This window comes from Diaphorina citri, unplaced genomic scaffold (genome assembly GCF_000475195.1).
Source record: "Diaphorina citri unplaced genomic scaffold, Diaci psyllid genome assembly version 1.1 scaffold1150, whole genome shotgun sequence".
Lineage (NCBI taxonomy): Eukaryota > Metazoa > Arthropoda > Insecta > Hemiptera > Psyllidae > Diaphorina > Diaphorina citri.
Genome location: NW_007378579.1, coordinates 50,465 through 74,430, shown reverse-complemented (window position 1 = coordinate 74,430; position 23,966 = coordinate 50,465). Strand labels below are relative to the sequence as shown.

General features: G+C 38.2%; 1 protein-coding gene across 1 annotated transcript in view; it reads right to left on the bottom strand.

The window, feature by feature from the left end:
• Nucleotides 1-23,337: 23,337 nt before the first annotated feature.
• Nucleotides 23,338-23,966, bottom strand: part of LOC103514479 (lachesin-like) — a gene marked incomplete at its 5' end in the record, with an annotated part of 39,424 nt that continues 38,795 nt past the window's right edge. The window contains one exon of the mRNA XM_026827437.1: nt 23,338-23,785. Within this exon, the coding sequence (XP_026683238.1) occupies nt 23,649-23,785 (137 nt within the window). The remainder of the gene's footprint in view (nt 23,786-23,966) is intronic.

Here is a 23,966-nt window from a genome sequence, read left to right as displayed (position 1 = left end):
GGGATGAAAGATGTAAGGCACCCTCCTTAGAACAGAGGGGGGCAGATGGTAACATATTGCATAATCTGAAATGCATTTCCCCCTAGATCCACATCGCATCGGTAGGGAAGAACTCATATTTTTCACAGAAATTCAAATTCAAATACATACAAGGTATGGTAAAGAAGTAAAGATCATACGACTTCTAGATACCGAGATAAATCGATTTAAAAAATACAGGTAAATCGTTAAGTTTGACGTCACGGCATACGCTCTCGTAGGCGATGACGTCATAATTCATGGCTTTGAAAAATTGAACATTGACACGTCTTTGGTGGATGGGGGGGCGCCGGAATTATATTTAGGGGTAATTTAGCGTCCAAAGAAAAGAGGGGGCGAAGTTTTTTTGGGGTGCAAAATTGATGATCTTATTTATAGAGTGGAAGAAATTGAGCGGGTGGGGAACGGGGGGTGGTAGTTGGGGGTTGTGATTCCTCATCAAATATTCTGCGGGAAGTCAACAGAGGGAGGGGTAGGAATGAGGCATGGAGGGTGAGATGAGATTGAGGGGTGGAGGTAAAAATGAGGGGTGAGTGGGGGTGGGTTTGAGGGGTGCGTGCAGATAATTGTCTGCATTATTGATAAGACAAGTGTTCGGGGAAAACGCACCCCCTATACCTAACGGAGATTGATTTATCCATTGTAGTTTGTGTTTTGATATTCTTTCCCCTTGGGCGGAAAATGTAGTTGGGACGTACGTATAGGTATCTATAGGTATTTAGTAATCCTTGACAATGTCAGAGTCAGGCTAGAAATGCCGGATTTTCCAATGCCAGCACACCCATTTTTGGTTTTAGGCAGTTAGAACTGAGTTCATGCCGTTGACTTTGGACGTACGTATAGGTATCTATAGGTATTTAGTAATCCTTGACACTGTCAGAGTCAGGCTAGAAATGCCGGATTTTCCAATGCCAGCATACCCATTTTTGGTTTTAGGCAGTTAGAACTGAGTTCATGCCGTTGACTTGGCAAGGCAGATAGTCACCCTTTCAGAAGATACTTTTGCACCCAGAAGGTACACGTAGGTATGGTTTTCAGTCAGAAGTACCACGAGTATCAGTATTCAAAATTATGCTGCTTCATGAAGGACAATGGTTGGAGGAAGAGGATTTCGCTTCCTTTCGATCAATTGCTCGGCAATGACCTGGAAAAAAGAAAGATTTTGTAATTTATGATATCCGATTCTCCTTGACGTTTGGAATGAAGTGATGAGGTCAAAATAGCATGAGATTGTAGACCCAAATCTAACTTCACTTATGGTAAGTAGGTACTTACCTACTTGAACCCTAGCCCCCAATTCAGGAGTCTAATATTGTCACTTGTCACCTTGTCAGTGAATTGGATCATTATTAGCCGGTACAAAATACCGCAGGCAAAACAAAAAAATACCTACCAATAAAAAATACCACAGACCAGTATTTAATCATTTTCTAATATTGTCACTTGTCACCTTGTCAGTGAATTGGATCATTATTAGCCGGTACAAAATACCGCAGGCAAAACAAAAAAATACCTACTAATAAAAAATACCACAGACCAGTATTTAATCATTCATGGTGAATCTGTTAAAATTATTTACCTGTATCTGTTGTGTCAGCCATTCACACTCAGACTGTCTGGAAAAAAAGATTCAGACCGAGGTCTCTCAGACGTTCTGACAAACTCCTGTCTGAAAGTTTTTCCACCACACACATTCCGACTATCCGACATACCGCCAGACGGGCTGAGCGTGGGTGGCTCGCAATAGGGAACAATAAACTTATCTCATTTCTGCCGGCGTGGTGCGCTGGGACAGTTTGTTGATCCACCCCGTATTTCATTTCAGACAGCCTGATGACTGCATCCTCAGCAGAGCTTTCACCCAATAATAGTTTCCTCATTACCTCTCCACGTCTTTCAGTAAGCCTGAAGTGTTCCAAGGTTCCAGGCCGTCAGGTTTCTATGATTAATTACCTGAAATAAAACTCCAGAAATCGCGGTCTTTTGTTTTCATCTTTTTTATTACTTTCTATTACCCCCTACCCCCTGGTTCTTTCGCCATTATTGGGAGCTGGGTTAATTAATGATTTCCTTTTTTTTCGCTCTCCTTTTCAACTTTCAAGTGAAAAACTAAATTATTATCTAGATGGATACCTATAGTTACTTCACCTGTAATTATGAGATTTTCTTAACGTCAAATTAGGTACATTTTGATGAAAAATGCTAAACCGGGACAAAATGGCAAACCGGCCGGAACTGTCCCGGTGTAGTTTCAAACCGGGACGTATTGCAAGCCTATTTCAAATGAAGTCATCATTTGAAATGGTTACAACCTTTACGTAAACTACAACTATGCCTAAATCTATCTACTAAGTATACCTAGCTTTCTACTGATTTGGCTTATGGCAAATATCTGGCAATTTCCCAACAGCTGGTAATTGTCACAGAATCATAAATAATATTAAAATTGAAAAAGTAAAAAAAATTCCATACCTACTCCAAAATCACCGGCTTGGGGGATAATTTGATTCAGAAAAAAAGCTTTTCTTCTGCTTTTTGTTTTTGCTATCTAATTGAATTCAATTATTGGTAGATATTTTACATCTACTACAGCTATAGATTTGACTTCTTGTTTTTTTTCCCCCAATGAAGGTAGGTAAGAAAAGGTCAATGAAATTGTGAGTAAAAGTTGGGACAAGGGTATTTTGACCACTAAAGCCCGAAACAACAGAACAAGTTTTCGATTACATTCCCCCCCCCCTCTCTCTCTCTCTCTCTCTGTCTGATTCATTACAGAATTCCCTATCGTATTACTTTCTCTCTCATTTCTATTCTTCAGGCGTCATCCTTCGCAATGACCCAACCTTTACAACCTTTCTTCTCTTTCTCACCCCCAAGTCTCTCTTCCTGTTTCTTATCATTTCCTCTTTCTCCTTCTTTCCTAACTCATTCCTTCTCCTTCTCCCTCCCCCTTTCTCTCTCTCCCTCATTCCTCCCTTTCTCTCTCTCTCTCTCTCTCTCCCTCATCCTTTTCCCTTTCTCGATATCTCATAATATCTTCTCCTTCCTCTGCCTTGCTGCCCTCTTTCACAGTCTCTTCCACTTGTCTTCTCCAACCATCCTTCCAATCTCTCTCTCTCTCTTTTTTTTTCTCTCTTTCATCCAAATATTTCCTTCCTCAAACACCTTCATAGGTACTCTTTCTTTCCTCCCCCCCCTCCAAAACTCTCTTCTTCCTCCTCCTCCTCCTCCTCCTCCTCTTCTTCTTCATCTTCTTCTTCTCATCTTACCTCGACAACCTCCTCGGTATTCCTCCTCCTTCAAAAGTCTCTTTTCCTTCCCTCTAATTCTCTCTTACCTTCCTTCATTCTTATCTTCTTCTCCTCCTCCTCTTCTTCGTCGTCTTCTCCTTCTCGTTTCTCCTTATTCGTCTCTTACCTCGTTCTTCCTTATTCGTCTCTTACTACCTATAGGTACTTTCCCCTCCTCCAAAAGTCACGAGGGAATATCAAAACGAAATCTTGTATAAGAAGCAGGGTATGGGGTGCACTCAGCTTTCTGTCCCGTGCGATTTTTCGGCAGCACGTATACATAGATTGGATAATTTATTATTGTGATGTTTTTTTTTTTTACTTTTTTTTTTGTAGTGAGGGAGAAAATTTTGTTTTCAGACATGTTTCGTGTCGTATGGTGTGCGTTAGATCACCTCCTCCTCCTCCTCGAGGCATAAAAGCCTTGTACCTACCAGATTTAATAGGCACTCTTAAACCCCGTTAAAAGGTCGTTCACCCCTGAAATTCAAGCTTTCTTTCCCCTGTACAATCTGTACATACCATTTAGGTGAGTACCTACTTTCTTCTCTCTATCTCTCTCCCTCCTTCTCTTCTATATCCCTGACATTACCTTCATGAAAAGAAATCTTTGAGAACAAAAAACTCAAAACTTTTTTCATGTTGCCACTCAGAAAAAAAGCGTTATCGTTAAGGTAAATATTATTAGTGAGGCACATAAGCACATTCCCCTGAAAGGTAAGGTTGGGTATAAAAATTACACTTTATATTCAAAGGCAATAAAAACAAGCAATACTTTAAGAGGGGGGAAGGTCTCCCTACCTTTGCATTATTATAGAATCAAGAAATTTCCCCCTCCCATATGTATGGGAACATTGGATTTAGATCAGAGGGAGAAAAGGGGAGGGAGGGATATGTTAATAAAAATCTCATGAGTTTTTAAGATGGAAAAAAATCTTATTATAACATTAGACACTGGGTGTGTGGAAAATAAAGAGTGCTGAGAAGAGAGGTAGAAGGGAAATGTCCTTTGCTTTCTGGCATCGAAAAACAGAGATGAAAAGGTCGATTCCAATTTTTGAAGGGGGGTTGGGGGGGAACCTGGAATTTGTAAGAATGAAGAATAAATAGTACCTACATATGTAAATCTTCTCAGATGATTTGGTCCATCACTAATCCAAGTCATTAGTGTTTGTTAATGTTCAAAGCTTGAACAATAAATAGGTATAGATTCCGATGGTGAGCAAGAGTGCTGAGAAGAGAGGTAGAAGGGAAATGTCCTTTGCTTTCTGGCATCGAAAAGCAGAGATGAAAAGGTCGATTCCAATTTTTGGAGGGGGGTTGGGGGAAACCTGGAATTTGTAAAAATGAAGAATAAATAGTACATATGTAAATCTTCTCAGATGATTTGGTCCATCACTAATCCAAGTCATTATCAAAGTAGTTTGTTAATGTTCAAAGCTTGAACAATAAATAGGTGTAGATTCCGATGGCGAGCCATCTTGGATTTTCCATGGTTCAGTACGAGCGCCATTTCAATTTCCAAAACGAAACTCTTCTATTGGCGATCTACTTTTGGTATTCCGGATTGCCGAAATCATTCTGGAACATCCTATACTTTTGCCTTCAAATACATACTTTGCAAGAAATATCTCGCCTCTCTTATATTTTGTCTTCTCTTTTCCTTCCTTCTCCTCCTCTGCCATAAGTTGAGAGTCAATTGCCTCCCTTACTCTTCTTACTTTGCCTGCTCTTCCTTCTTCTTACCTCTAATTTCTTCCACTTATTTTTCTCCCCCGTGCTTTCTTTTTCTTTTTCTTCTTCTTCTCCTTCTTCTCCTTCTGTTTCTTCTTCTTCTCCTTCTGTTTCTTCTTCTTATTCTTCTTCTCCTTCTCCTTCTCCTTCTGTTTCTTCTTCTTCTTCTTCTTCTTCTTCTTCTTCTCCTCTATGTTCTTCTTTGTTTTCTCCTTCTGATTTTCTCCTTACAACTCAAGAAAGAAAGAGAGAGTGAGAGAGAGAGAGAGAGAGAGAGAGAGAGGGAGAGAGAGAAAGGTTTGTCTTTTGTTTCCATTTGATGATGAATTATCCGGCTCTCTCTCTCTCTCTCTTCGACTTTTCAGAAGGAGGGCTGGATATTTTTTGAGAGAAAAAAGCTGTAGGTAAATAAGTAGGTACCTACCTATCTACCTATTTAATGTATAAGTGAGGCTTCTGGTGAAATTTGATATAAAGCATTCGATTCTCTAATCTTTCTCTTTTCTTTCTTTTGATTACGGTATTTTTGTCAGACTTTTCAGCATAAATTCAATTAGGTAGGAATGTATCTTTGTATTAAGTATAAGACATTCCTTATTTATATCATTATTTCGAATAACGATGTACCATCCGGCTCTCTCTCTCTCTCTCTCTCTTCGAATTTTCAGAAAGAGGGCTGGATATTTTTTGAGAGAAAAAAGCTGTAGGTAAATAAGTATGTACCTACCTACCTACCTATCTACCTACCTAATGTATAAGTGAGGCTTCTGGTGAAATTTGATATAAAGCATTCGATTCTCTAATCTTTCTCTTTTCTCTCTTTTGATTATGGTATTTTTGTCAGACTTTTCAGCATAAATTCAATTAGGTAGGAATGTACCTTTGTATTAGGTATAAGAGATTCCTTATTTATATCATTATTTCCAATAACGATGTCAATTCCTTGTACGTGAAAACTTTACGTAAATATAAACAGGAGGTACGGATGCGATGGGGTCGTTGTAAGAAATAGCTACCTTCGTGTGTTGCGCGTGGTTGATATCTGGATGGGTGACCATCTGACCAATAATGAGCTAGCTTTTCCCAACGATGTACCTACGTAAGGATTGTAGGTATACTCGCGTAGGATAGATTATTGAGATATCCTTTTGTTCAAAGGATAAGCTAAGGATTTCCCTTATTCCTTAATAATTGACTTGAACCTTTAGGTAATCCTTATCTTATAATATCTTATAGTTGAAGAATAAATTCAGTGAATAAGCAGAATTATCACAATACCTACGTATTAGAGAACGATAGATAGGGAGGGAGAGAGGGAAAAGGGACAAAATTACCTACCTAAGTATTTGTTTGCTTTATCCGGGAAGGAAAAGGGGGGGAGGGAGGGACCTTCCTTTTGAATTATTTCCATAACTTAGGTACATATTTACCTAGGTATGATATTTAGAACTAACCTCAGAGTCAGAGCTCAGTGATGGTGAGGTGGTTAGCGCGGTGGACTTTGGACCCGGAGGTTGTTGGTTCGAGTCCAAGTCAAGCCATAAAATTTAGCGTAGTGTATATTCATCTGGGAAAGATACGAGTATTTGTGACAAGAATTTACAATTTTACATTGTATTGTAAAATTATTTTACATACCTAATTACCTATATAAAATCACATACCGGGACCTCTCGAACTTCATCATCCAAGTTCACACTAAAAGTGAAAGCCACATTAAATATAGGTAACTCACCTAATACCTAGACAAAACCGATAAACACCAGCTGAAAATTCAGCTGAAAATAGTCCGCCGGATTTCAGTAGGAGATAAGAGGAAAATAAATTTATACCTATATTCCTCCAGAACCTAACTCCTCCAGAAAACTCACTGAAAGCTCTACAAACGTGCTACGTATATTTAAGCTCCTTGATGCTATCTCTTGTGTTTTCCATTGCAAAGGTCACACTTGTAAAAGGCCAAAGGGAGAGGAGGGTCTTTATTTAATTGCACTATAAATTGTTAAATCGAGAATGAAAATGTTTCTGTAAAAAAAGGAAGGAAAAAAAATCTGGTGTGAACAGCACATCAGTTTCTGTTGAGTAGGTAAGTATATTACTAAATTGTAAAGGCGAAGTAAAATAAACCTGAAACTATGAGAATGGACAAAATACATAGATAAATAAATAATAGGTAATTACCTAATTAGATGGATTTTGTATTAAACTGGATTTATTGAAGGTCTACGTAATTAGATGTAGGTACGTTATCTAGTTAGGTAGGTACCTACTTACTTTTTTCACTTGGGTGATCCCATAGATAAATAAATAATAGGTAATTACCTAATTAGATGGATTTTGTATTAAACTGGATTTATTGAAGGTCTACGTAATTAGATGTAGGTCTGTACGTTATCTAGTTAGGTAGGTACCTACTTACTTTTTTCACTTGGGTGATCCCTATTCCCTAAACATAATAATTATATTTTCAGCTCTTTCGAATTTGGTCTGATTCCAGCACTCACTCGGTCTTATCAGATTAGGGCATTTTGTATGGGTTCCTTACCCATACAAATCGGGTTTAGGGTCAGTATTTAGTGTTAATAGAAAGTAAAAAATCCTAGGTATTGCTCTCTTGAGTTTTCCTGTATTTATTTTGAATTTATTTCCAAAGGTTCTGGATTTTTTTCGCCCTCTCCTCCTTCCTTTCCTCTATTTTTAGCTCTTTTATCTCTTCTAAATGTGTTGAACACTTTTTTTGCCTCTCGTTTTCATTAAATAGAAAGTAAAAAATCCTAGGTATTGCTCTCTTGAGTTTTCCTGTATTTATTTTGAATTTATTTCCAAAGGTTCTGGATTTTTTTTCGCCCTCTCCTCCTTCCTTTCCTCTATTTTTAGCTCTTTTATCTCTTCTAAATGTGTTGAACACTTTTTTTGCCTCTCGTTTTCATTATTCTTCCTCTTTTTACTTTCCTTATCCTATAGGAAGGAAAGTAATGTAATCGGGTCAAATTTTCGATGGTCAGTTTTTAGTGTCAAAACACGTTTTGAGGTCCCTAGAGCCTAAATACGAAGTTTCAGCCATTGGTCCGTGTGTGTGTCCGCCTGTCTGTCTGTCTGTAAACAAAATATCTCGAGAACGGTAAGAGCTAGAGACTTGAAATTTGGTATACCGTTTTGGCCGGTAAAAATTTCTTTACCGTAAGCCCAGGAGGAGTGATTTCCTCCAGGTCGGTAAATTAGACAGTCCCACATGTGACAAGATAGGTGCTGCGGTTGGTGGTATTTTGATCGCTTTTTGGCGGTTTTCAGCTATACCTAGGCTTGCCAAATATCCAAAATGTCGATTCGGGACGCGAATCCGCGAACATAATTGCCAAATCCGCGAACATAATCGCAAAATCCGCGAACAAAATCGCCAAATCCGCGAAAATAATCGCGAAATCCGCGAAAATAATCGCGAAATCCGCCGCGGAACATAATCGCGAAACCCCGCGAACATAATCGCCAAATCCGCGAACATAATCGCCAAATCCACGAACAAAATCGCGAAATCCGCGAACATAATCGCGAAATCCGCGAACATATTCGCGAAATCCGCGAACATAATCGCCAAATCCGCGAACAAAATCGCCAAATCCGCGAACATAATCGCGAAATCCCGCGAACATAATCGCCAAATCCGCGAACAAAATCGCCAAATCCGCGAACATAATCGCGAAATCCGCGAACATAATCGGCAAATCCGCGAACATAATCGCCCAATCCATCCGCGAACATAATCGCGAAATCACATAGGTACGATATGTACACTAGGTACGATAGGTGATAGGTAAACATAACTATTATTAAAAACAGATAAACAAAATACTGTCGAACCTGGATAAACGAGAATCCAAGGGACCAGCTCAATTTTTTCGGTTTTAAGGCGGTTTAATACAACATTTTCTCGTTTATAAAGTTTAGCCAAAGTGGAAGAGCAAACTGATGAAAGCATGACAAATTTAAAACAAGTTAAAAAAATTCTGATACTAATTTTAAAGTTAAAAAACCCGTCCGATTTCTTTCTGGGCACAAAAACGGAAAATTCGGGACAAAACGCCCCCAAAATGAAAAACTGAACGGGACGCCGGGACACCCTGAAATTTCGGGACTGTCCCGGCCAATTCGGGACGTTTGGCAAGCCTAGCTATACCGCTATAACGGTTAGAGATAAGTTATAAAAATTTTAGGGTATAAGAAGAACAAGAACACCCAAATAAGCATCATTCAATAGGATAAGGAAAGTCGTGGTGGCGTTCACACCAGATATATTTTTTTTTTTTTTTTTTTTTAATAGAAAGTAGGATACCTATAAATCTATCAATAGAAAGTAGAGGAAGATTCTTGATGTGTTCAATTCATGTCTGTTTGGTATTTGAATTAGATTTCTGGGGAACGGTTCGGTTTAGCCGTTTTCCCTTTATACATACCTACGTAAGTTAGAGGTTTTCGTTTATCTTCTATACATAATCTACTATCTTACTAACTATCTAATTCATGATTATGGTGAAGCTGAAAGGCAGAGTGCACCTCTCGTTTTCCAAGAACAAAGCCGAAAAAACTTAAATTTTGCTGGGCATTAAACTCGGGACCTTCACTGTATAAATCCTTGCGTGGTAACTCCTGAAGTGCCGAGATACTCACTTGGCCACGGAAGTGTTAGGCCCCATTTTACAAACACTAAAGTATAATAAAGCTTACAGCTTACAGGTCTACTACTGTTTGTAATAGAGCTCCCTCATCGGCCCCTCTCCTAAGGGACCTCACCCTTAGGGGAAGAAAATGAAATATGTAAACGTTTTTTTCTCATTAAGCAAGACTGAGGCAGGCTCTACGCAAATCACTTCCCAAAACTGATAAATGGCATCTCATAAAAAATTCCCAGAAAAAATAAGAAAGCAAAAGAGAAAAATCGGGCATTTTTTCAAGTTTCAGAACTGACTCCAAACTTCAAATGAATATTTTTTTGGGGGTGTTTTCTTTCTCTTGCCCCCTTGGCATCTGGAAAAATCCTTTGAGAAAATTGGAGGCATATATCTACCAACATACCTACCTAGTTGATATTTTTATAGGCAAAAGTAGGAAACCACCTACAAATAATACATAGGTATCTACCTATGGACAATAATTTAAGTAGGTTCCCCCCCAAGTTTTTTTTTTTGAAATATTATGAAGCACCTACACACATTATTTTAGTACTGAAAAATATGTATAACGTTTGCCGAAAGGGACATAACCATCAAGATAATTATGATAATTAAATTAATTAATAATTAAACCTACCTAGGTACGCCTAAAAAAAAGAACTTGGGACTCTCTTCGTTCTGAATCATTTTATGAATACTAGGTGTCTAGTGTTTAGTGATTCACCAATAAATAATCAAAGTTTGTAGTTAATACATTTTGTTGTTATGACTTCAGGATCTTTTTTAAACAAGGCTTCTTAACTCTCATATGAAATTCACTCTCCTCCTTGTTATCAGCCGAGCCTGTGGAAAAATTCCTAAAATGTAATAAAAAATCAACGAGTACACTGATTTTATTTCTTGTATTTTTTATTATTTCTTGGAATCAAATTCTAGCACGTCTGCTGAATTCTTTTCTTCTCTTCCTCTTTTACAATTCTTTTTCTTCCATTTCCCCTTTTCTCTTTTTTTCTTTCTTTGATGAAATTTAATCAGATATTTTTCTCCTTCGTTTGGAATTGAATACAGCAAAAAAATTTTCAGCAAACTTTTTCTGCCTTGTGCTTTTTATAGTGCTCTCGAGAGGAGATGTCAGTTTTTGATTTCAATCATTACTTGAAATAATTCTTTCTCTTCCATTTCCCCTTTTTTCTTTTTTTTTTCTTTCTTTGATGAAATTTAATCAGATATTTTTCTCCTTCGTTTGGAATTGAATACAGCAAAAAATTTCAGCAAACTTTTTCTGCCTTGTGCTTTTTATAGTGCTTTCGAGAGGAGATGTCAGTTTTTGATTTCAATCATTACTTGAAATCACTCACTATAATTTCGGTAGGTAAGTAAGTAAGTGGGAGGAGGGTGAGGAAAAGTGGCTCTTCTTTAGCTTCAATGGAAAGCACACCACGGATCATCGCGCGGATGATAGTTTATTATAGTTTTCAACAACTGCCTTCTTACATCGGTTTCACTATTGTTCGGAAATTCTGCCGCTTTTTCCCTTTGTTCTTTCTGCTGAAGTCTTCATTTCTAGTTTTTATTGAAATAAATAAAAGAAAAGGCTTTTTCACTGGGCTGTTGAGAAATAAGCTATTTTGCTGACTGTTGAGACAGAAATAAGCCTATTCACTAAGTAGTATTCAGATTTACTCACAGATAAATATGTTCAGACAAAATAACAGGTATCTACCTACTTAGCCATCTACCTATGCTATGTGATATACCTAATGATAGATACAGGATACAGGTATACCTACTTAGATATTGGTACTAACTACCAATACAATGTTAGGATAGTTGTAGGTATGTACCTATTTATCTATAGATACTCGTATATATGTTTTGTAAAGTTCCCTGGATAACAGAGCATCCCTCAGTTTATTCCCTCTATCCCTATGTTATGTGATATCTACCTTCATGTAACCTACCTCCCTCTCTCTATACTATCAAGTAACTTTATGTAGGTACCTACCTGCCTATAACTTGCGAGCGTAGATTTATGTCTTTGTGTTTGACCGTTTATCTTTTTTCTCTCTACCTAACTCCTCCTCCTTCTTCTCCTTCTCCTCCTCCTCCTCTTTATACCTGCCTATAACTTGCGAGCGTAGATTTATGTCTTTGTGTTTGACCGTTTATCTTTTTTCTCTCTACCTAACTCCTCCTCCTTCTTTTCCTTCTCCTCCTCCTCTTCCTCCTCCTCCTCTTCCCCTCTCCTCATCCAGTGGGAAGTTAGAGGCGATATTCCAACAACAAAAGGAGAGGAAGAGTAAATTTTATTTGCGATCTGGGACTCTCTCTCCTCCTGAGGAAAAAAGAGCGGTTGTAGGAGGGAGAGTAGCAGGAAGAGAAAGAGGAGGAGGAGGAGAAAGAGAGGAGAAGGTGGAAAGTAATTAGAAAGACGGAGATGGATCATGTATAAGAGGGGCTTGGAGATGGATCATGTATAAGAGAGGCTTGGAGATGGATCATGTATAAGAGGGGCTTGGAGATGGATCATGTATAAGAGAGGCTTGGAGATGGATCATGTATAAGAGAGGCTTGGAGATGGATCATGTATAAGAGGGGCTTGGAGATGGATCATGTATAAGAGAGGCTTGGAGATGGATCATGTATAAGAGAGGCTTGGAGATGGATGATGTATAAGAGGGGCTTGGAGATGGATCATGTATAAGAGGGGCTTGGAGATGGATCATGTATAAGAGAGGCTTGGAGATGGATCATGTATAAGAGGGGCTTGGAGATGGATGATGGTAAACAAAATATCTCGAGAACGGTAAGAGCTAGCGACTTGAAATTTGGTATGTAGCTGTCAAATGTGACAAGGATGCGACATGAAACCTGAATATTTGGTGTTTTGGTTAGGATAGGTGCTGCAGTTGGCGGTATTTCGGCCGCTTTTTGGCTGTTTTCAGCTATACTGACTAAACGGTTAGAGATATTGTAAAAGTTACAATAGAAGAACACCAATTAAGCATCTTTCAATAGGATAAGGAAAGTGCATCTTTGGTTAAGATCGGTGCATTCCATTTCCCCTTTTCTCTTTTTTTCTTTCTTTGATGAAATTTAATCAGATATTTTTCTCCTTCGTTTGGAATTGAATACAGCAAAAATTTTCAGCAAACTTTTTCTGCCTTGTGCTTTTTATAGTACTTTCGAGAGGAGATGTCAGTTTTTGATTTCAATCATTACTTGAAATCAATTAGTTCTGTTGTGATAGCCCGACGCGCAAGACACCTTTTTTGATTTTGCCGGAATTATGATTGATATAAACGTTGAGCAACGAGTGATTATTAAATTTTACGTAAAACTTGGTAAAAGTGCTAGTGAAACTTTTTCTTTGTTAAAGACAGTGTACCAGGAGTCATGTTTGAAAAGATCAACGCTTTTTAAGTGGTTTAAACGGTTTCAAGATGGCCATGAATCTGTTGAGGACGATCCACGTTCTGGTCGCCCCCAAACCTCAAAAACTGACGAAAACATTGAGAAAGTTGGTGCTATGATTCGTTCTGACCGTAGATTAACTCTTAGACTGATGGCTGATAAACTTAAAATTGATAAAGAATGTGTTAGACAAATTTTGCACGAAAATTTCAACATGTCAAAAGTTTGCGCAAAAATGGTGCCCAAGAACCTTTCAGATGAGCAAAAGGAAGTTCGCAAAAATCTCTCTACAGACGCCCTAAATCAGATCGAAAGTGACCCCAACTTCTTGAAAAGAGTCATTACATGCGATGAATCATGGTTTTTTACCTATGACCCAGAAACAAAGCGCCAGTCCATGCATTGGAAGAGCCCAAATTCTCCGAGGATGAAAAAAGCTCGAATGAGCAAGTCAAAATTCAAGGCAATGATGATTGTTTTCTTTGATATCCAGGGGATAGTTCACCTAGAATGGGTCCCTGAAGGCCAAACTGTCACTCAGTATTACTATCTTGAAGTTCTAAATCGCCTTCGCGAGAAAATAAGAAAGAAACGACCCGAATTGTGGAATGAGAAGTCATGGGTTCTGCACCAGGACAATGCGCCAGCCCACAGTGCCTTCTCCGTGAAGACGTTCCTGGCCAAATACAACATCCCAGTGTTGGAACACCCTCCTTACTCACCCGACCTGGCCCCGTGCGACTTTTACCTATTCCCAAAAATCAAATCTGCCCTGAAAGGTACGAGATTTGACAGCGTAGATGCCGTTAAGAAAAAAGCGGCAGAAGTTATGAAAGGCCTTACACAAAATGACCTCCACCACTGTTTCGATTAATGGAAAATTCGCCTGGAACGTTGTAGGGATAGAGGAGGGGAGTACATTGAAGGGGACAACTACTAAAGTTGGGTAAGTTAAACGCACATCGTTTTATGGGAAAAGTCCACGAACTTAATAGCCACACCTCGTAAGAGGGGCTTGGAGATGGATGATGTATAAGAGAGGCTTGGAGATGGATCATGTATAAGAGGGGCTTGGAGATGGATCATGTATAAGAGAGGCTTGGAGATGGATCATGTATAAGAGGGGCTTGGAGATGGATCATGTATAAGAGAGGCTTGGAGATGGATCATGTATAAGAGGGGCTTGGAGATGGATCATGTATAAGAGAGGCTTGGAGATGGATCATGTATAAGAGGGGCTTGGAGATGGATCATGTATAAGAGAGGCTTGGAGATGGATCATGTATAAGAGGGGCTTGGAGATGGATCATGTATAAGAGAGGCTTGGAGATGGATCATGTATAAGAGGGGCTTGGAGATGGATCATGTATAAGAGAGGCTTGGAGATGGATCATGTATAAGAGGGGCTTGGAGATGGATCATGTATAAGAGAGGCTTGGAGATGGATCATGTATAAGAGGGGCTTGGAGATGGATCATGTATAAGAGAGGCTTGGAGATGGATCATGTATAAGACTCTCTCTCTCTCTCTCTCTCTCTCTCTCTCTCTCTCTCTCTCTCTCTCTCTCTCTCTCTCTCTCTCTCTCTCAAAAGAATAGGTTGGAAAACAGTATTGATTTTCTTTTTTTTAAAATTAAGTCAAAAAAAAAAAAAAAAAATGACAGTTGGTTAGATACTCGGATGAGTGACGGTCCGATTTCAACGTTACAGTGTCCTAGGACCATGTTATTTATTATTGAAGCGACTGATTGATTTCTTAGGAGTCAGATTTTTGTATACCCTTTCCCATTTTCCCATTTAAAACTGCAAAAAATACATACAAAAAAAATAAAAAACACAGTAAAATCATTTTTTTCAGTGATTAGAGGACAATGAGATAAGGAGAAACCATTAAACGAGAAATTTCGAAGTACGAATTTGTGAAAATTTGGACCGATTGCAATACTTTCATTACTAGTATAGCTCCGCTATACTGTAGTAATAGAAAGTAATAAAGGAATTCTTGAAAAATGGAAGAACGATATAAAACAGTTTTTCTTCTCCTAACACGTTCTATTATATTCCTCTCTTTCTGGCTTTCTTCCTTTCTCTCTCCCACCTATCCCTCTCTCTTTTTCTACCCTCCTCTCTCTCCCTCTCTCTTTTATTTACTATAAGGTACCTACCTGATGCCTTTGTTTTCAGAAGTTCTCTCCCACTCTATTAACTCTCTTTCTTCCTCCTTTCTCTCTCTTGCTCTCCAGCACTTTCTCTTTTTCTGAGATCTTTTTTACTTTCTTTTATTGCTTCTTCTGTTTTTATTTCTCTTCTATTGATATTAATGTGTTTTTATTTCATTTTTCCTCCCGTAGTTTGGTTCATTAAATAATTATTATATTTCCCTTCGATTTTTTTTTTTCGTTCTTTTCTCAAGTTTTTTCCAATGAGGTAGGTTTTCTCAGGTCGGGTTCCTATGATTGTTCCCACTTTGGACTTCATAGGTACCTATTATTACTCCTTCTCCTCCTCCTCTCTCTCTCTCACATCTTCTTCATCATCTTCTTCTTCATCATCATCTTCTTCTTCTTCTTCTTCTTCTTTTTCTTCTTCTTCTTTCTCCTTTATTCTCTTTTTTATCTCTTCTATCTTCTCAAACAAAAAACTAAATAGGTATCTATTAGATACTTTAGGTGGTACCTTATGATCATTTCTATGGAATTTGAATTAACGTTAGGTTTAATCTCAACGAGTGCTCTGGCCATTCTTTTAATAGTCTTCTTCCAGTCCGATTTCCTTAATATCTTTCCAAAAGACTTTCTTCTCCAATGTCTCCCTGTCTCCCGTCCGGAATCTAAATCCAAATCCACCTCTCTCTCCCCTTTATCCCCATCCCTCCTCTTCTTCATTTCACTTTCCCCTCTTCTTTCCAATTCTTCTTTTCCTCTCTCCCTCCACTCAGGTTTCCGGAGTTAAAGTCCACAAGCACGGGTCTTAGGTCATAAATTAACGGTTCAGGGGCAGAAGAGGGGGGCGTTCGGAGGCCCCAAACGCCCCGGCAAACGTTTCGTACCGAAATTAATTGCCAATAATTAAAAAATAGCAACTTTTCCGGACACCGTGGGGGGGAGGGGGGGGAGGAGAGGTAAAATCGTTCTCTGATAATGAAACGAACCGGAGAGAGAGAGAGAGAGAGAAAGAGAGAGAGAGAGAGAGGAAGAGAGAGAGAGAGAGAGAGAGAGAGAGAAGTTAGCAGTTTTCGACTTGTGTTTGTGGTGAAGGAAGAAGGGTAGGAGGGGGGGGGAATGAGATGGGTGTGCGGAGGGGGGGGAGAAAATGTTGGCTGTGGTTGACTTATTTACTAACAATATGAGAGGAGGAGAAGGAGAAAGAGGAGGAGGAGATAAAGAATGAAGAATGAGAAGTGGGGGAGTAAAATCTAAGGGAGGAGAAGGAGAAAGAGGGAATGGAGGAGGAGAAGAGAGAAGGAGTGGGAGATGGATTTGAGGAGGAGAAGAAAGAGAAGGAGGAGGAAGAGGAAGAGGAGAAGGGAGTGAAATGTTTGTGGTTAGCTTCCCATATAACGCGGGACTATTGTGTCAGGAGCGAGGTTAAATAGGTAGGTATTAGGTACCTCTAGCTATACCTACCTGCGCCTGGATAGATCAGGTAGGTACCTTTTAATGACAACATCAGCCAGCCTAGTTAGCTTTTATTTTAAGGTCTGCCTTGTGCAAACTTAATCCCAAACAAATAAGACTCGTTCTTGGAAAGAGTGGTTTTCTCCTATTACCTACTCTTTCTTTATTCGATTTCGTGACCATACTCGTAAGCCTTAGTTGTTAATACAAGTCAAAAGGCTAGTGGGCTACCAGATCTTACAATCTAGCTATAGCCTTTTTTAATGAGTCTACTCCTGATGAAAATACAACAATTTAGATACCTATTTTACAGATAAAGAATGAAGAATGAGAAGGTGGAGGAGCAAAATCCAAGGGAGGAGAGGAAGAAAGAGGGAATGGAGGAGGAGAAGAGAGAAGAAGTGGGAGATGGATTTGAGGAGGAGAAGAAAGAGAAGGAAGAGGAAGAGGAGAAGGGAGTGAAATGTTTGTGGTTAGCTTTCCATATAACGCGGGACTATTGTGTTAGGAGCGAGGTTAAATAGGTATTATGCACCTCTAGCTATACCTACCTGGGCCTGGATAGATCAGGTTTTAATGACAACATCAGCCAGCCTAGTTAGCTTTTAAGGTCTGCCTTGTGCAAACTTAATCCCAAACAGATAAGGCTCGTTCTTGGAAAGTGTGTTTTCTCCTATACCTACTCTTTCTTTTTTCGATTTCGTGACTATACTCGTAAGCCTTGGTTGTTAATACAAGTCAAAGGGCTAGTGGGCTACTAGATCTTACACTCTAGCTATAGCCTTTTTTAATGAGTCTACTCCTGATGAAAATACAACAATTTAGATACCTATTTTATAGGTAGATTCTCATCTAAGTTACTATCGAAGTATGTAAGTTATGATTAGCAAAATTAAATAACTTTTAATTGTTATCATTCCCCATTTCCCATTTCCCTCCCTCTTCCTCCATCTCTCTCGCTCTCTCCCCTCTCTCTTTTCTCTCTCACTCCTATCTCTCTCTTTCGACATCTCATTAGTAAACTTACAAGTTCGTTTACAACTCTGCTACAAGTGCTGACATAGAGGCTGGGAAGTTTTTAGTCTTTCTGTTTTAGTTTTCTTTATTCTTCTCTTAATAATTCTTCCTTAAAAGTCTTCCGAGTTCCTTTTGCTTTATTCTCTGCCTCTCTAAAATTTGCCTGTGTTTCCACTGTTATTATTGTATTACTTTCCCATTTTCCATGGGTAACGCTGGATTCTCATGGGTAAGAGCGGTCCACCATTGACATTGGTCTATAGTCTATAAGGAGAATGGTGGTTGTTTCTGAGGAGATTAAACTTACCAATCTAAAGATATACCTAGGCAATCACCTACCAAATACTTAGAATAATAATAAAAACAAAATTCTTTGGAAAATTTACACAAAATTACCGTTATGATATTTTTATTCTTTAAATTTATTTATTTACAGTACAATTAGAGATAGCTTAATAATAAAAAGTGTCCTAGCTTAAAGGCTAAGAAAGTTTGCAGATAAGTAGTCAGAGGCATCAGTGACTTTTATCCAAAGAAAAGTAAAGTAATGAGGTTAATTTATAAGGAAATCGGATATTTTTTCTTTTAATTGAGAATCAGAGGACATTGAAAAAATGAGAGATTTTCCATTTACAAAATAAGCATTGAATATTTATCCATTAAACGTACATTATTATGTTTTACCCCCTTTTGAATCATCAATTTTCATCAAAATGTGACGAAAGGAGCACACTTTACAATTTCCCACACTCATTATAAACATAATTTCAATAACATCAGTATGATTAGATTTAATACAAGTTAGCTTTTAGCCATAATCCTTTAATAGAAAAAAATGTTAGATTGTTTTTGGCAAAAACTATGTACAGCAGCTACCTATATTATACAGAAAAGAGATATTAGAGCTAAGTAGATAACATAGGAATTTTACCAGCTTAAGCGAAAGAGCTTTCTAAATACATAGGGAACTAATTGAACATTGTATGCATGCCCCTATGAAGCTTATTCGAGTCTACAGGGTGTAAAAAAATATTTGTATTGAACTTATTGAATGATATACGGGGTGATATCGTCGTCCCAAACACGAAGTGGCGTAAGTGCGAAAATCACATTTTTCAGGAGGGCCGAAATAAGTTTTTTAAGTTTTCAAATTTATCTTTTGAGCCCTTTCTACTGCACAATCTTCACAAAGTCCATGTTTACCTATTCGTTAAAACATTTTTAAAGAATGCTATGTATTTTTTTTCCCAGCAGATTTTTTCCGATACACATGATAACTCAAAATTGTGATTTTTATTTGTATTGAACTTATTGAATGATATACGGGGTGATATCGTCGTCCCAAACACGAAGTGGCGTAAGTGCGAAAATCACATTTTTCAAGAGGGCCCAAATAAGTTTTTTAAGTTTTCAAATTTATTTTTTGAGCCCTTTCTACTGCACAATCTTCACAAAAGTCCATGTTTACCTATTCGTTAAAACATTTTTAAAGCATGCTACCTATGTATTTTTTTTTTTTCCAGCAGATTTTTTCCGATAGGTACACATGATAACTCAAAATTGTGATTTTTACACTTACGCCTCTTCGTCTCCGGGCCGACGATATGTTGTAAGTACTATTTGAAAAGTATAGTGTTAGGTACCAAAAAACTGAGATTTTTTAAAAATTCAAATAGATACATACCTACCTACTGAATTTTCTTAAAAATCAATTTTAGAATACAGACAAGCCTGTTCACTATGAACAATTTTTTCTTCGTCCTAAGTTACAAATTTCCCGCATTTTTCTTTGTTGACAATGTCAGGTTATAAATTTATAATCAAATATCTACCTGCAATCAAAAAAGAGTGCAAATTTTGGGCCATGACCTTCGATATGGTACTTATTAACCCTGTACCTCCTGTAAGCGAATTATTACTGGACTGACCATGCCCCTATTGACTTGTTTACAGAACACCCTGTATTGTCTGGCGTATGGAAGCGTATTTGATTTTATTTCCTCCTTTTTTACTTTTTAATATAAAAAGCTATGGGAGAGGATGTAGAAATAGGAGGAGAAAAAAAGGGCAACACAAAACAGGGAGTTTGAAATTATAATTTGCAATTTGTTCTTTGCATACAATGAATTCCCTCCATTTAATACAAAATAAAACTTTGTGAGATCGAACTTTTTCTGTTGTTGTAGAAAAAAGTCAATTTTTCGGAAACTTTATTTTTTTAATTTCAGGAATTAAAAAAAGTTCATTGTGATGTTTCCGTTTAAAAAACAGGGTGGTTCCAAGACCTTGTTCTCATTATAATAAATTATTCTCATAGGTACCTACCTACATAGGTACACACCAAAACATACCCTGAATTCTCAAGCACAATGAAGTCCCAAAAAGTTCGCTGAAAACATCTGGAAACTAAAACATAATGAAAGAGTTCAAAGATGTGTGACGTCAGACTTCAGGCAGTTGTCTCGCTAGGTAGCGCCAGTATGCAAGCACGCTGGCGGAGGAGCAGAAAGAAATGGGCAGAAATGTATGCGCAAAAACACATTAATGTGTTGCCTGCGAGAGAGCTTTGCTCGGGACATTTGATGTGACGTCTTCGCCTACGGGAGCGTATGCCGTGACGTCAAAGTTCACGATTTACCGGTATTTTTTAAATCGATTTATCTCGGGATCTAGAAGTCGTAGAAGAAAAAGAAAGATTCCGTCGTTCCTCATTTTTCCTGCTCTATGACTTTGAAACATCACCTAAGTAAGCGCAACTGATCTATTGAACACCTTGCTTTCAGCTCCCATGGCGTAATGGTTAATGCGCCCGCCTTGCACGCGGGAGACCCGGGTTTGATTCCCGGGGGGGTCAAAAATTTGCATTATGCAAATGATTGATTCCGTGACTGGCTGATGCGGGGCCCACTCAGCCTCGTGAGGAAAATGACTGGCTATGTAAATCTCCCGATAGTTAGGAAAATTTCAAATCAACTAAAAATAGGTCCCCCTTAAAAATAAAGAAATACGTGTTTTAGAGGTTTTCCAATCGGTTCTCGAGTTTCCAAGGGTGGTGAGTATTTTTTTAAACACCCTGTATGGCTCTAATGCAGTGGTTCTGAAACTTTTTTGCATGGCGCCTCCTTTGGGCATGTTCTCATTTTTTCACGAACCAACCTCAGTGGCTCAAGCAGTTAGCGCGGGAAGAATTTCAGAACTGGAGGGGTTTATAGGAAAAGCCCCCCCCCCCCGATTTGTCTCCACGCCCCCCAGTTTGAGAAGCTCTGACCTAAACAGTTCTTCAGTGACGGAAAATCTCTATGAAACAAAAATTTCTCTTTAATAATGAGGAGGTGCTGTCAGCTTTTTGAACATACTGTGAACTCTATTCCACAATGATCACCCGAAAGGAGATAATAATAACCGAGACCGACTTTGTTTAGTTTTCAAAGAAATTCATCATAATTACATTATGGAAACCCAACATTTCTTCCTCAACCTCCTCCACTCCTCTTTTTCTCATAACTCCTGTTCCTTCTCCCCCTCCTACTCTTTCTTCTTCTCCTTATCCTCTTTCTCGACCTATTCATAACTTCATATCCCTCGTTCTATTCCTCCATCTCCTCTTCCTTCTCTTCCTCCTTATCCTCATCTGTCTCCTACTCTTCCTCTTCTATATCTTCTCCTCTTCCCTAGACCCATTTCATTCCTTCTTCACTTCCTCCTCCTCTTTCCCAGTCCCATCACCCTCCTACTCCCCCTGCTTCTCCTCTTCCTCCTCCTTTTCTTCCTTCTCCTCCTCCTCATTTTAAAATTCTTGACTGTTACAGTCAGTCAGCTTTAGAATCTTCAGTCAGAAGTCCATCAGAATATTCCCGATTTATAAGCTCAGTCACAGGTTCATTAGAATATTCCTGATTCATACTGTCAGTCAGTTGGCATTAGAATTAGAATCCTCAGTCAGAAGTCCATTAGAATATTCCTGACCTGATTCACACAGTCAGTCAGTCCTCAGTCAGAAGTCCATTAGAATATTCCTGACCTGATTCATACAGTCAGTCAGCATTAGAATCGTCAGTCAGAAGTCCATTAGAATATTCCTGATTTCCCAACAAGAAGCTCTATTGCTAGAAAATCTTCGAAACTTTCACTGTTTTTCAAACTTCATCGTCTCCCTATTTCCCTCTTCCTCCCTCCCCTCCTTTCTCATCCTTAAATTTTCCATTGGATTTCCCTCAGGTAAATCTTGTGACGAAAATGGCACCGGGGCAACTTTTCCCTACCGAAAAAAGTTTTCGACTGTGTGTGTAATTTACAAAGTAAAAGTATACCTATGTTCTCGTACCTAAAGTCTGACTCGTACCGTGCGTAAAGTCTGACGTCACACATATTTGAACTCTTTCATTAGAACTGAAAATAAAAATTGAATTTTCGACCTTTTACAGGTATTTTTTCGGAGTTTTAACCTCAGATTTGGATTTTTCCCAACTTTTTACATAGGAATGGATCATTCATTTATAATTTTTACCCATATGCAACTGCTCCATTGTCAATTTGTCATTCATTAAATTATCGTTAGACAAGGGCATGTTTAATGCACATGCAATGCACATTGCATATACTAAGGATTTGTCAGGCGGCCATCTGACGTCACACATATTTGAACTCTTTCATTAGAACGGAAAATAAAAATTGAATTTTCGACCTATTACAGTTATTTTTTCGGAGTTTTAACCTTAGATTTGCATTTTTCCCAACTTTTCACATAGGAATGGACCATTCATTTATAATTTTTACCCATATGCAACTGCTCCATTGTCAATTTGCCATTCATTAAATTATCATTAGACAAGGGCATGTTTAATGCACATGCTATGCACATTGCATATACTAAGGATTTGTCAGGCGGCCATACAATTCAGATGTCAACGAAAATGGAGATTTTTGGTGGATGTTCCATGTTTTCCTATTCGTTTATTCGTACTCGTGGTCTCGGCTATCATAATTATTATTATCATCTATCGTAGAATCTGATCGGAGGAAAAATCGCACTGTGTGTAGAAGAGGCTTAGGTTAAAATACCTACATGTTACTATGTAGCTTTGGGCACCATAATAGGTAGGTATTTATGTACTTAGGTAGGTAACCTATTCAACGTCAGTAGCAAAAATACTTTACTAGGTACTACGTTATTCAACTGACTGCAATACGTTTTCTAACAATAGTCCAATACGATTCCAATAAAGTCCAATACGATTCCAATATGTAATAAAATTCCTTAGGTATGATATTATTTCTCATAATATGACAGTAATGATTAAAGAGGTAGGTATGAGTTATAAAATAACGTCATTCTATGTGCATGAAATGGGCCATGAATAAGTAGCTAAGTATCTATTCAAACTTTTTCATTCATCTTATTACCTAGGCACTACGTACTACCTATAGTTTTACCCTTACGTAAGCAAGGAAGAAAGCGGACGCAAAAGGGACTTGAAGTTATCTTATAGTAAGTCCATTGGTATAGAATGGTAGCTATTGGTAATTCTAGTTTATTTTATGTGGCAGGACTCTCCTGAGAAGATCTTCCACCCAACACACTTGACATTTCCACGATATAAATATACCTATGTATTTATTATTTACAGTATACATTGACTAAATTTACAAGCAGCTAATAAATAGTTAGTTACCTACAAGGTGGTAAGCCTAAAGCCCATAAATGTACATAATTATTTTATCCTATAAATATTTCAATAATGTCAAATTTGTAGATAAAATAGGTATAAAAGGTATTTTACGATTTTAGATAAGTAGAAGATATCTTACAATTTAGTTCCCTAGCTTCGACACCAGAGGCCGTATACTTGTACAGCGTATAGTTTAGTTCAATCACCTCACCACTAGGCAGCGCGCTAGGCAGAATACAGTAATGCTAAACATGACGTGAGGCTGACAGGACTGAATGGCAACACTGTTTCCAGGAGAAAACTCAGAGTAACCGTAGGAGGTGTTTTGATTGTAGGAACCTGAGAACATGGGAGAATAATGATCATTTCATACAAAATTTTAAATTCTAGAGGAAGGCTTTGTTTATTATTAGAGGAGGAAGAAACCCTTTAGTTTTTAATTTTTCGTGAACCAGTGGGCGATAGCACTTTGAATGCACTAGTTTCCCATGGATGACTGAAGTTAGACAACATGGTTGAT